Source organism: Asparagus officinalis, chromosome 4, assembly GCF_001876935.1.
Source record: "Asparagus officinalis chromosome 4, Aspof.V1, whole genome shotgun sequence".
Lineage (NCBI taxonomy): Eukaryota > Viridiplantae > Streptophyta > Magnoliopsida > Asparagales > Asparagaceae > Asparagus > Asparagus officinalis.
Genome location: NC_033797.1, coordinates 6,790,243 through 6,803,947, shown reverse-complemented (window position 1 = coordinate 6,803,947; position 13,705 = coordinate 6,790,243). Strand labels below are relative to the sequence as shown.

At 36.5% G+C, this 13,705-nt stretch overlaps 1 protein-coding gene across 8 annotated transcripts; it reads left to right on the top strand.

The window, feature by feature from the left end:
* LOC109836484 (E3 ubiquitin-protein ligase RNF6) lies at window positions 304-13,372 on the top strand. Of its 8 annotated transcripts, XM_020404389.1 has the most exons (11): window positions 308-477; window positions 1,123-2,006; window positions 2,483-3,113; window positions 4,499-4,546; window positions 5,268-5,348; window positions 7,098-7,238; window positions 10,859-10,941; window positions 12,182-12,281; window positions 12,408-12,506; window positions 12,779-12,884; window positions 12,998-13,372. In XM_020404389.1, exons 1-10 carry the CDS (start codon window positions 382-384, stop codon window positions 12,839-12,841), a joined length of 2,226 nt encoding a protein of 741 aa, XP_020259978.1. In that variant the 5' UTR covers window positions 308-381; the 3' UTR covers window positions 12,842-12,884; window positions 12,998-13,372. The 8 variants fall into 8 exon arrangements, 6 of the variants coding, with proteins under 6 accessions (XP_020259978.1, XP_020259979.1, XP_020259977.1 ...); XM_020404390.1 differs by having other exon boundaries at window positions 5,298-5,348; window positions 12,779-13,372; XM_020404388.1 differs by having other exon boundaries at window positions 12,779-13,372.

Genomic DNA, 13,705 nt, shown 5'->3' with positions numbered 1-13,705 from the left:
AATGGGCGAGGTTTCCAACCTCGACCATTTTGTGAGGTCCTAATTAGTCGGGGTTGGCAACCCCCGACTAATTAAGATCACGATTTTTTTAAAACGACCCATTTTTTGACCACGAAACTGACGTAACGAGAAAATGGGTCGATTTTGATAAATAAGTTTGGATTTGGTCGAAATGTGGGATTAAAATTGTGAATGGGTTCATTTCAAAAATTTCTTCCAGTTCTACCTATTGAATCTTAAACTCACCCGCGGGTGACGTTACCGTTACCGTCTGAAGAGCTAAGGATTATCCCATACGGACCTACGTCGGTTCGTAATCCTCAGTCCGTGAAGCCACAGAGATAATCTACGCCGTTGGATCTAACCCCTGCACCAATCTCGATGCAAAGCCGGGGACCAGGAGAAGGAATGGATGGGAGGAGGAAAAAAGACGGCAGGGTTCCGAATCCCATCGCCGATTTCGGATCCAAATCGAGGGTAAAAATTTCGCAAAATTTTTCAATTACCTCTTTTAATCTTGATCCTCATGTCACTAATCCTAATATTTTCATGGAAATTATTAAAATCACAAATTGCTTTCAAAATCAACTATTTAGTCAGATTTTGTTTGCGGATTGATGATAGGAAGAAAATTATCAGCTATTTGTTTATCAAAGTGAGTATCTTGTTTTTTTAGGGTAAAAGATGTCTTTGTTATAAATAATTCTTTTGATTTGTGTTCGAGATACTTAGCGGATTTATTTATTGTTGGAATTTCTGCAGATTCTCAACCTAAAGCCGCAATTTTACCACACAAAGGAAAAAAAAAAAAAATTCGATTATGTGTATAAAATTTTCAGACTTCAGCTAGTTTAGATCTTTCTTCTAGCATCCTGCGATCTTCGTTTTTTCTTCCTTATCTTCTGTTTATTTCGTGCTTTCTTTATTTATGATTTTCTTTAATTCTTTTTGTAAAAGTTTTAGGTCTTATTGAGATGTTGTAGAATGATTCATTGTTTATATCTAACTTTGTTTCTTGCGTTCGTTATTTATAATTTTCTTTAATCCTTTATGTAAAAGATTTAGGTCTTAATGAGGTGTTGTAGAAAGATTCTTATTATCTTTTTTCCCTTTGCCTTGCAGAGCATGGAGGAAGCGGACTGTAATATGATACTGGAAGTCCCTGATACTCCCGATAGAACAACAACAAGACATTTGACTTCTTCCCGGGGAAATAATTTCAAATTGGATGGCATTCCAAATTACAGCCCTTTAACCAGGGCTGGTTTGAACAGTAGACACTCCAATCGCCATAATTCGGTTGGAATTAGCAATGCATCCGATGATGCTGATTTCTACTTTCTAGAAGCCAATTTAGCACGGCAACTCTCCAGGACTTCAGAAGCTAAACCTTCTTTCGAGTCCCAGAGTAAGCCGCTTGAACCTGGGCATGCGAAGATTTCAGATGGAAGTGCTAGGAGCAGAAGAACAATTGACTTGAGTTGCAAAAGCCCCGTTGTGGAGAACGTGTGTTCCTTGAGTGAAAATTGTATTACTATATCACCGTCTGCTGACGACAAGAAGATAGAGGAACTTCGTGGGAACAATGCTGGATTGAAGTATAAAGATAAAGGAAAGGGAATTGATCTATCTAGTAATACACAACTTAGGAATGGTTGTACCTCTCCATGTAATGTAGAAAAAAGTAACATTGAAGACAATGGAAAAGGAACAGATCTGTGTAGGGATCCGGAATTTGTAAATGGACAACCGCGTCGTACAAGAAGTGCACAGAGAAGGCTAGTACGAAATGGTCGCATATCCCCGCTCAACATTGAGCGGAGTAGAAATATTGTGAAGCCAAGGGAGGTCAACATCGGGAATAATGGGAATTTGTCTCATACAATACACATCATTAGCCCTGACTCTCAAGACAAAAATTCTAGTAAAATGAAAGGAAAAGCGACAGTGGGAGATATTGTAGCGTCTAACGAGCAATCTGCTAAAGATAGATCTTGTGCAAACAGGTAGTAACAACCTTTATTGTGTAGTCCTGCTTTATACACCTACTTTTAACCGGATAGTACTATACAGTCCATATATTCCGGAGTTATGCCAAGCGTTTATGCATGTTGTTCAAATACTATATCATCTTGGAGTGAAATGGACTATTAGAATACCAACTGCCAATGTGCTAGCAGTCTGTTTTAGTGCTAACATGCTGATGGTGTTGACCTTTCCCCCTATAAATTGTTAGCCATTGACAATGGCTGCTTTATGAATGCATGACAAGATAAGAATAACCGCACTAGAATTGTCCGAATATTTCCACATGTAAACTCAACAATAAACACATCATCATTACCTTTCACTTCCTGGTTTCACCCTATTTTTTCTCAGAAGTGGTTGTTGTAGTCATGGTATGTTTTGTATTTGCATGTATAGGAATTAGCTTTCAGATTGTTGTGGCATATTTGCTCATAACATACTACCACCTTTTCAGTGTAAGTTTGACAACTGGGAAGGAGCTGGCTGCCACTCCAGATGCTGAGGGTGGTGCTCATAGGCTTGAGGATAAAGGTTGGATCACAACAAGAAATCACACGCGAAAGTCATCGGCAGCTTCAACATGGAACACTGCTGGCACTTTGAAGAGTGAAGATGCCAGTCACTCCTTTGGTGGAATCCATGAAGTTACAATGGCAAATACAAGTTCTGTGAATGTCGTACAAGTTAATTCTGAAGTACCACCCATGCAGCATGGAACCAATTCAATCCTAATTCAGGACTCTGGGGAGTTGCAGAAAGAAAATGGAAGAGTTAATGGAAAGAGGAAGCTAGGTTCATCACGCTCTCGAGTCGGTGAATGTTCCAGCTCAACTTCTAATGATCCTGAGAGCTTAAATTTTGGATCTTCTAGGCAAACTTTACCGTCAGGATCAGCGAGAAGTCGCAGATCTCAGCGTGGTGGCCTGACATTGGCCCCAGTCATTGAGGTGGATGAACTGCAGTCTCCTGAAGCATCATCCAATGCTGCTGATAGGCATATGCAGGTTGAGTCTGATGAGATGTTAGCTCGTCAACTCCAAGAGGAATTGTACAATGAAACTGCAGTAACTGGAAATATTGATGAGGTAAGTTTTCTCTATTCTGTAGTATAACTATTTCTGTCTTTCTTAGTCAAGCAGGATTGTGGTACATATAAACTCTTCAAGCCCCCCTCTGTCTCTTCCTCTAGAGAAACACATTTGATACACATCCAACACACACAGATATGAGAAATAGGGATCTACATATTGTACATAGCTACCTACAGTGAGTTTAATATGGAGCAATGTCGACCACCCTGTGCACCATCTGTTATGTGCTTACGTTCATCATGAATGTACTTACGTTCATCATATACATTTTGTAAATAGTTACATTACTACTAGACTAAGTCAAAAGATATTGACTGTGCATCGCATGATATAATTTGTTCTAAGGTCGAAATAAAGCTTTTCTAAAAGAACTTGTTGCATGAGTAATGATTTTGAAAACACTTGATGTTCCACTATTTGACTAAGTACCGTGTTAGAATAAGATGAGTGGAGCTGATCATCCATGAGATGAAGGATCAGCTACCCATGCATCTACCTGTATCATTTATTTACTGCTGAAGTGAACTTAATACTGAAAACATTTATTGCTAAGGTACACGATTTTCAAAGTAATTGATGTTTCATTGTCAGTGCAATTAAAATTAAACAGAAAGCAGGGGATCATCCATGACTTGTTCCACCATTGCTCCAGTATCAAGGTTATTCCAGCTAATAGTTATCCGGACTACTATTGTAGACCATTCTTTTAGGGTATAACTTTCTTCGTCATGGCAACCTACAAAATTGCTTTTAGGAAATGAAATTGAATAGTCATGAAATTGAATAGCTCATGTTCATTTTGATCGACACATTTTAAATTATAATAAGCTAAAAATCATTTGAAGACCTTTTGCTCACACCAAATGGTTGAAAATCATTACGGAGTAGATTGTTAGAGATACAAATCTACGTTTGCTGATTTTATAAAATGCTGTATTCCAACTCATATGCATGCATGCATACGTGTCATATATACATCCTACATTTGCACATATATGAATGACGGCGGGTGCGTGTGTAAGATATAAAGATGTTATATATGTAAGGCTTTATTGGTCCTTCTAGTGAAACTTTTAAATCTATTATGGCTAGGCTGATGAAAATATCTCTTTAGAGGACCACCTATGACGCTGCAAAGGGCCATAGTAGTAATCTATGGACACCATTCATCTTGATTTATGAATTTGAGAGTTCCAAGCTGTCATGAAATCATGCCTCTTGTTCTATATTAAACAGTCAATATTTGATAATTATAACAGATTGACTTGGGAAGCTTTGCATACATGATTTCGTTGATTACTTTGTTTTCACAATTTAGATCAAGGTCAATGGTGTGGTTTTTGCTCACCTCTTACATAGTTTGTCCTGTGCTTTGGAAGGCGGCTGCAGGGGTGGATACAGCACATGGCAAATTAATAAAAAGCAGGGTAGGGTATGGGGACACGATTATATACAGTTACATGAGATTAATTGTTTTTTTCATTTACATGCCATGTGAAGCAAAGTTTCTGATGTTTTTATGATGATGTATATTATAAATTGAAAAATCTTTCATTCTCAAATTTGATACGCAAACAACATTCCAGAATCATATTTCTGAACTGAGTATGTGATGAAATGAACCCGTCCTTTGTCCAACCAATTTCATACAACGGATGTGAACTGTGAAGTGTAGGATATATGTCCATGAAGTGTATGAGTTTTTTAAATTAATCATGTATTATGTAATTGAGTACATGTCTTAATAAATGTATGCATATATTCAAGGAGTGTCCAAGGTGTATTGGGGTTTAGTACAGGTATGGTACATGTTGGGTATGGGTAGGTGTACGGCTTCATGACAAAAGTGTCCATGCAGCATAGGTTCTTAGAGGTAACACTAAAGCCTTACAAACATATATCAGTGTCATCTATGTCTTTTACATCAAAACTTGCTGGCTATCATTTGAAAAACCCAGGTTGGAAAGATTCTAGGTTTGTTATAACGAATTACATTCACAGATGAGGCATTGACAAAGCCAAAATCCTTATAAGGAGCACTGGGGACATGTGTTTGTATTGTTATTTAATAGTTATCCATTTGATTTCTTAGCTACATAAGGAAAAGCATAACTATCAATATATGCTGTTCTTTTTGCCAATATACAGATTGATGCGAGTATAGCATTGTTGCTACAGGAGAATGATGGACACAGTGCCTCTATTTCAAGGCAGAACCGAGCTCGTCGTGTAAGAAGTATACCTTTCTATCTGCCTATAACTGTCCAAAATATCCTTAACTTACATGAAACCTTCATGATGCACCTCAATATATTGGTATGCAACTGTTGCATTCTTGCCTATGGTTGAATATGCATCAGCAGAAGTGAGTAATTGTCTTTTTTCCAAAGAATTTTTATCAATAATTATACGGTTATACCTGCATACATCACATAGCATACTCGATTGTTCATTGCTTATGTGAACTTAATGCTGCACGATATTATGAATATTTTTCTTTTCTGTTACTAAACTGATAAATATTCATCAATACTCTTATTACAAAGGGCTATTAAGTTACTGATAATGTGTATAACAAGTTATGTATTAAAAAGCCTCCGCCTAGCCTGCCTAGGCGTACGCCTAGGCCTAAAAGGTACCTTGACCCCTAAGTGGCGCCTAGCTCCTAGAGGCTAGACGGTACCGAGACTGCCCACCTAAGTTTTGAGAATGCTTAGCGGAGCATGGTCTGCCTATATGAATTATACCCTTTAGGCATTGATCACGATTTCCTCTATAGCAGCCTCACGTCCTATAACCTCCTCCAAACTTCAACTACGAACATCTTCTCATCTCTCATGGCCTTCAGAAAAATCGCCTCCACCACCACTTAAGAAATCTATCTAGGTGTCAGTCCAGCACCCAAACTTTCTAAAACACTGCCATTTACTATTAGTAATTATAATTAAAATTTTTAAAAAAGGAAACGTCTAGTCCCCGCCTAGCTGCCTACGTTTTAGTAATTGGGTCCAATGCCTAGCCTGCCTAGCGCTTTCGGTAACCTTGATAACAAGTAATAGTGTCGTATTAGATGTATTCAAAATGGAACATGGATATATGTTTGCTTCTAGCAGTAAGCAGGGTTTGAATACGAACACACATATTGTTTGGATGTTCAAGTCATTATCTATATTTGCAAGTTGAGCTTGTACTTGGATAAAATGCAAATATTTACCAAATATACCGAGTATGACTACTGATAAGGAAGTAAAATAAAATCCAACCTTAGATTTAGAATCCTCTTTCATTGAAAGGATATTGTATATAATGGAAGTTTTGATGTTACATAACTTTAGCTCTCTAGCCTATATGTTCTCGGATATTGCTCTAGTAAACTTTGATCCAGATATTTGGACTATATTACCAGGTCTATGTTCATATTCATATTTTAAAATGCATCGATGCCCATATGTCAAAACATGGAGAGTAAATTGCACCTATTTACATCCATATGTGGTGCTCGGAGATGAAATCATGGAAACCATGGAAAAATATTCCAGCTTGGAGATGAAATCATCAAACGGAAACTAGCTTGATCTAACTTCTGCTAATTTAGAAATCCTTGATTTATTTATTTATTTATATTATTTTCAGTTTCCCCCCACTTAGCATGTAACTACTAACTAGAGTTTTGTTGGTATTTGTAATCCAGCTAACTTTGATCTCCATCCTTAAAAAGTTCTGGTTTTTTTAGTATCTCAAGTTCTCAATTGTTGTAGCTTGCTCTATTTGCTATGCACATCTTATTATCCTTACTCTGCATCCTCCTTTTTGCCTAATATATAAGCTCTGAAGAAGAGTGTTACTCTTCATTTTCTTTACTAGAAATGATTCTTAAATGTTTCTACTTCATTGAATATAGATGATTTTTGTGGATGTTTTGTGTTCAATGGCTTGGTTATTTATGAATTTTCGTGTTCAATTCTTTACTGTTCTCAGAGAGATCTACCAAGTTCATCACTGCGCTCTCGTCTCTGGCAAAATTCTGGACGAGAAACATTTCGTTCTCGGGTGCCCACATCGAGTAGACTAGCCCAAATGAGAAGAGAGTTGCACATGACAATGATGGATCTCAATAGGGTAAGTTCTTTTTTTCCAGTTACTGTTTGTACTTGCATAATTTCCCCCTTGTATATCAGTGTTCACCTTTTGTTTTTTGCGACAATATGCCATTTATTTGACGACCATCATTCTCTCCATATGTATGATTTTTTTTCTTAACCATTGCTGAAACCCTTTCCGCTAGTCCCAGATGGCCAAACATCTTGGGAGTCTAAATGGTTGACAACTGGTGGAAATTTTGTCAAGCATTTCATGGTGCCTTGTGCTTCATAGCTTACTCTATTCATGGAAGTAGATAGATGAAGTTTCAGAGATGATGACAATGACAACAATGATGTTACCGAATTCTTCTGAGCTGATGTATACATGACAGTTTTATATCCAAATGCCCACAAGAAAATTATGTTATTTTTTGTAGCATTTCTTTGGGGTTACATCATCTTTTCTCACTACTTGAGTTGACATACTGCCTTAATCCAGGTTCAGTTTGCGGTTAGCTACTAAAATGTTGTTCCTCAATTCATCTCTTCTCCACAGTCCACACCTCCTTCATCACGTTAACAGCCAGCATATCCTCTTTTACTGCTGGGAGTCATGCTTTTTCGTGCTTACATTTACCTCCGATTATTGCTCATTCAACCACTATCTTATTAGTTCCTTTAACTGACATACTATGCTCTGGATGTCTGTACCATCTCCATTGATTACCTCTCTTTTTATATTTATCTGAAGCTATCTCTAATTCTCTATATGGAATTATGGATGCATGTATCACTTATTTTGTGCATGCTACTGATCAGCATTCTCCTTTCATCTAATACTTAATTTTTGGATGTGGTTCTTGATTGCAATTTTGATCCATAATACTTGTGCCACATCGTATTCAGTCTCATCTCTGAATGAATATTCTTTAAGTAAATTTTTTTAATCAATTTGGTTATTTCCTGCTCCTAATTCAAATTTATTTCCTTGTTTCTTATCATCTTTTGCTAAGTTATGGCATTCTTACTTCATCCTGTTTATTCGAATGGCTTGGGTTCTATTTTATCTAGTCTACCTTTATTCTCATCCCTACTATAGCGAGGTTGCATTATGTCATTCTTACTTCATCCTGTTAATTCTAATTTTAGATTCTATTTTTTTCGTCCATGTCTGCCTTATGGTTAATAGCCGTAATTCCTGCCCAAAAACCTCATGAGTCTTATTGAGGTTATTTCTGTATCGTGTATATACACAATAGTTAATCATTTCTAAGGTGGGACATTTAACATTTAATGCTCCCATGTTTTTTTTGTCTCATTGGGCAATTTATAAAAATCAAGTGCAGCTGTTGTATTAGTCCTTTCTCTTAGAAAGAGGGAAAAAGAGCCACTCACCCACCCACCAGATGTTTACTAGGCTCCATTTTTCTAACAAATTAGTGCTGGGAACAACATTAGCTGAGAAGGAACCTCTCATGCTAGTCCCATCTCTGCACTTGTTCATATTATGAAGATGATGCCATCGTCATATTACAGGTTTATCCTTACATAGCCTATTTGGATGATGTATAGATAAAATACTCTTGATTTCATTACCATGGACAGTGGGACAATTTCCATCTCTGCTTCTTGAGGTCTGAAAACCAGGGTTATCACTCGTGATTAAGATCACATATCTTAATCAGAGCACTGCTACAGATATTTCTTGTGTGCCCACACTATTATTAATGTAGTAAATAAGGGGTCTTTGCAAATTGTTAGTGTTAGATATTATTAGTATTTATTATTTGATCTAGTAGATATTATGACATATTGTGAGCTATGCTTAGATTTGATTTTATCTCATACCTGTTTTGTAGTAATCTTCTAATCTCCATTTAAGATAGGTTATGATTAAATGAGTAATAATGTTTGCCTTCTCTATTTTCTCTACATGGTATCCGAGCTTATCAATCTTAGCAACGTCTCCCAATCTTTCTAAATCTCGAGGCCGTTGAGGGTTTTGCATGGCATTCATGCTCTCCTCGGCGGCTATGACAACACCTTCAGTGGTTTCGTCAACATCTTTGATTTCTATATCATTTGTTTACTAAATCTTTGTTGAACCTCAATAAGAAATCCCAACCCTTGAAAAACCCTAACCTCAAAATGAAAAAGGCCTCAAAATGAAAACGCATCGTTGATCGCTGGCACTATTCCACATGCACTGTTCATGATGAACAGTATCGCTCTCTGTCATCTTCTGCTGGTTGGATGCAAACGTACATAGTTGATTCCGATGTTGCTTCTCCTAGCTGATCTGTCTAGGGTTTTTACTGCCTGACCCACCTAGGGTTGCTCACCTGCCTAGATTTTGTACTAGCTAGCCCGCTTTGGGTGTTTACTGGCTGACCCGCCTAAGGCTTCAACTGGCATACCTGTCAATATTTCTTTTAAGGGCTTGCCCGCTTAGGGTTTTTATTAGCCATGATTATAATTTTTTGATTGTTGGCGTCTTCAAGTATTTCGGACAAAGATGACATTACCATGCTCTTGCAACTAGGCATTTTATTTCCATCTCTAGCAATGTGCACATATATCGTATATATGCTCCAGTCTAAGGGGGAGTGTTAGATATTATTAGTATTTACTATTTAGATCTAATACATATGAGATATTGTGAGATGTGATTAGACATGATTTTATCTCATATGTATTTTGTAATATCCTCCTAATATCTATACGAGAGGAGTTAGGATTAGATGAACTTTGGCTCCTCTATTTTCTCCACAGTTAGAATTTTTTTTCAAAGACCATCATAAGATGCTGTCTTGAGGGAGGTCTGTATGGTACTCAAATGGGTATTTTAAGAAGTACTTGAGCATTTCCCCTATAATAATATATATTAACTTGTCTTCTTGCTTTGCATTTATATGATGTGTGTTCTAACTCTTAATTCCATGGGTCATAAATGCATTCACTACCATGGCAGCCTTATCTGGCTAATGGCTTCAAAGCGTGTTTATGAGGCCGAAATTTGGGTTTGGTGGTTATATTTGTAAAATAGCCTTATACCATGGTTATTATGAGGTGGGTTCAAAAGGCAATTTGGAAACTTGGTTTTGGTTGTTATGCTTATGCAACATGGATTCAAAAGGGCAACAGTAGGTAGCTATGATGAGACATGATTATGTATGTACAGCTACTTTTACGATGATGGAAAATGTTGCAGAAATTTTTCATCAGGGGGCATTTCATTTGCTATGCATTATTCAAGCATTTTGAATCATATAAAATTGCTAACAGAAGATACCCTGTGCTCAAAATCATTTCTCAAATTTGCTTTCATTTAGGACTTAACATGTAACTGAACAACACTTTCCATCAAAGTGGGTCAGTTATAACATAAAATAAAAATGACTGACTTCTGTGGATAGTGCAAGCTAATGATATTGACAAAAGAACAGCTAGGTGATATCTCGCAGCATTGGAAGGTTTTGCTTTTCTTTTGCAATTAAGTGCTTGGTTATGGCTGTCTGGTGTTTATTGGATATTCTTGTTCTTATTCTCTGTTTCCTTTATCTTTTTTGCGCTTTAGTTTTAATTGATACCATGAGCATAGCATGTCTCATTTTTTGAACTTTGCTGCGTATGCTGCATCTTTTTGGTGGCTACCAGAGGTTTGACATCATAGGAACAGCTTCATTTGGTGATGCAGCAAGGGTGAACAACATTCTTCATATGCAACGAGACTTTAATGAGTAAGCTCTAATGCCTCTTGTTTCTCATCTCCAGTTCTTTCATATATATGCTTTTACTTTTTTACATTAAAGAGTTACGATACAACATGAAGTTTGTGCAAAAAGGGAGCAATTGTAATATTTGTATAGTTTCCGTCGTTTGTTGCTTCTGCCATAAGATTGTTGTTATATAATTTACTAAAAAGAAAAAAAGATAGTTTCCATATGAAGATTCAAGACATATCTGACACTCTGTCATCTTAACGAAAACCCCATATTTTTCCTTCTTTCAGTCTCAACACATTTACCAAAGCCATGGCTAGGTAACTTTCACGAGTTCAGCAAAACTTGCATTCTTGTTTTTATGGCAGCATTGTACTAGTTGGCATGCAATTGTGTGATTCCAGGCTGCTCATAACTGTCTAAATTATAATTCACTTTTTCAGTAATTGGAGTAGTCCTCAGCAATTTGTGATCCAAGATAAAATGGCGAACCATGAACCTAGTCTTTTTTTCTCTTCATTTTGTTATTATTCTTTTCAAATACGTGGTTTAATGGACTGGAAACCAGTCTTTTCACTGTTAACAAAATGATTTTACCAAACATCTATATTTTATATGCAGTGTTGTTCTGGTTATAGCTCTAATTTTCAGGAATAACTAGGTTTAGGTTGATTTCTTTCTTTATGAGTTAATCACTTGCGATGTGAACTTCTAAGCTCCAGATTGAAACATGTATGCTTCGTTTGAAGGTAGACAGACCTAATAAAAGAAGATCAGCCCAATGTTTCTAATAAAAGACTAAGCTGCCTTTGTTACAAGTAATTATAGTAATCATGATTACATGCTAGGGATCTCAAAGATCTCCAAGAAGCCAAGTTCAAAGAAAAGCCATTCATGCAATTGAAATTTAGATTTCCTGAAGAGGTTTTCTTTATGAATCTGTCACAGCAGTTATCCAAAAGAACAAGCCTATAAAGGGGACAATCCGGTTTCCACACAACCAACCTCCAGAAGAATTAGTGGATCAAAATAAAAAATGCACATTAACTGTCTAAATAACTTGAAGAATATTGATGAAATAACCATGATTAGAAAAACATAAGCACTGTTGTAGCCATTCTAGTGCCCAAGTAATTGATTCATAAATGTTCAAATGTATACTGAACTGCTGATGGTTTCTCTGACAATAACACATTTGAAAAAAAGTCCTGTCATAAGTTTCCAATAACCTATTTACGAGGCATTCTATTGTTTCTAGGGATGACTATGAGTTGCTTTTGGCACTTGATGAAAACAACCATCAACATGGTGGTGCTTCAGACAGTCAGATAAGTAACTTGCCACAGTCAGTAATCCAGGTACAAATCTTTCTCGCTCTTCGCTATCAATTCAAGCATTTACTAGTAAATGTTTGATGTAGGTTGGTATTTTATTCTTTCCTCAACATTTGGTCTAATCGTTTGTTTTCTAATATGTGTTAACAGAATGCTGACTCCGAGGAGGCTTGTGCTGTGTGCCTTGAGCCCCCCTCTATAGGAGATACCATCCGCCATTTACCTTGCTTGCATAAATTCCATAAAGATGTGAGGACTCCTCATATAATTATCAAACTACTATTATTTCTTAGGGTTTTCTCGATATTAGTCCCTTAAATCTTTAATAGACTGAAATTAGTCCCTCAAATCATTGGAATTTCATTTAGGTCGTACAATTCTTAAAAGTTGTTTCAAATCAGTCCCTCCAATTAAGGGACTAATCTCAATATAGTAAAGATTTATGGGAGTAATATCTAAAAACCCTATTTCGTATGCTTTTATATTATCAGTTCCTTGCTGACATTTTTTGTTAATGGCAGTGCATTGATGCATGGTTGAGAAGAAAACGGTCGTGTCCCATTTGCAAGTCTGATATAAGATAGTCAAGTAACCAGAAGCATCTTCCATTGGTCACTAATTTTGGGGGTAAGCTGTTGTTTGGAATTCTCACTACATTTTCGTCTGCCCATCAGTTGATGGTCGGGGATCTAATCACCCGACGGTGGTAACATCAATGAGCACACTTCTTTGTTTTTCAGATGGAATCATGGTCTGGGTTATCTGTTACTTTACTTTGTGAACAATATAGAAGGATGCAGCCGATATAATTAGCTTTCCTAAGTTTTAATTTAGAATTTTTGAAGTATTTATCGTTATCTTTTGTTGTCAGTTGGCAACATGTAATTGAAAGGTTGTTGATTTGATAATAATGTTCTCAGTATTTCATCTAATCCGATACCTCTTGTTTGGTAGTACATCAGACTGCATTATTAGGATGGGATTGTAGTAACATCTTTCCTAATGTGAGGAGGATTATGCCCTGGGTTTGCACGAAGAGTTACCGTGAAAACTATTTTCTTTTTTAGCTCTATAGTTGAAGAAGTTACCATCAAAAATATTTCTTAGCTTCTATAGTGGAAGAAGTGTCCTGTGCAATTGTCAATCAAATTATTACTGTGGAGAACTAGCATGCGGTTTGGTGCTTTCATGTGTGTTTATAAACAATATCAGTTACTTTTCCATGAGATGAGTAATTTTCTCTATTTATGGCTGTTTTGCTTTCATCAACTTCATTCTAAATCATGGTTATCCGGCATTTGTATAAAAGAGTATTCAATACTATCCTGTAGATCTGTTTGGTTAGTAGAAAGTTATAATTGGAATTGCAATGGTAATTTATGTAAAGACAATCTAGTTTGTAACCAAATTACTTGCTATTGAAAATGTTGTAATCATTTTTGTTAAAA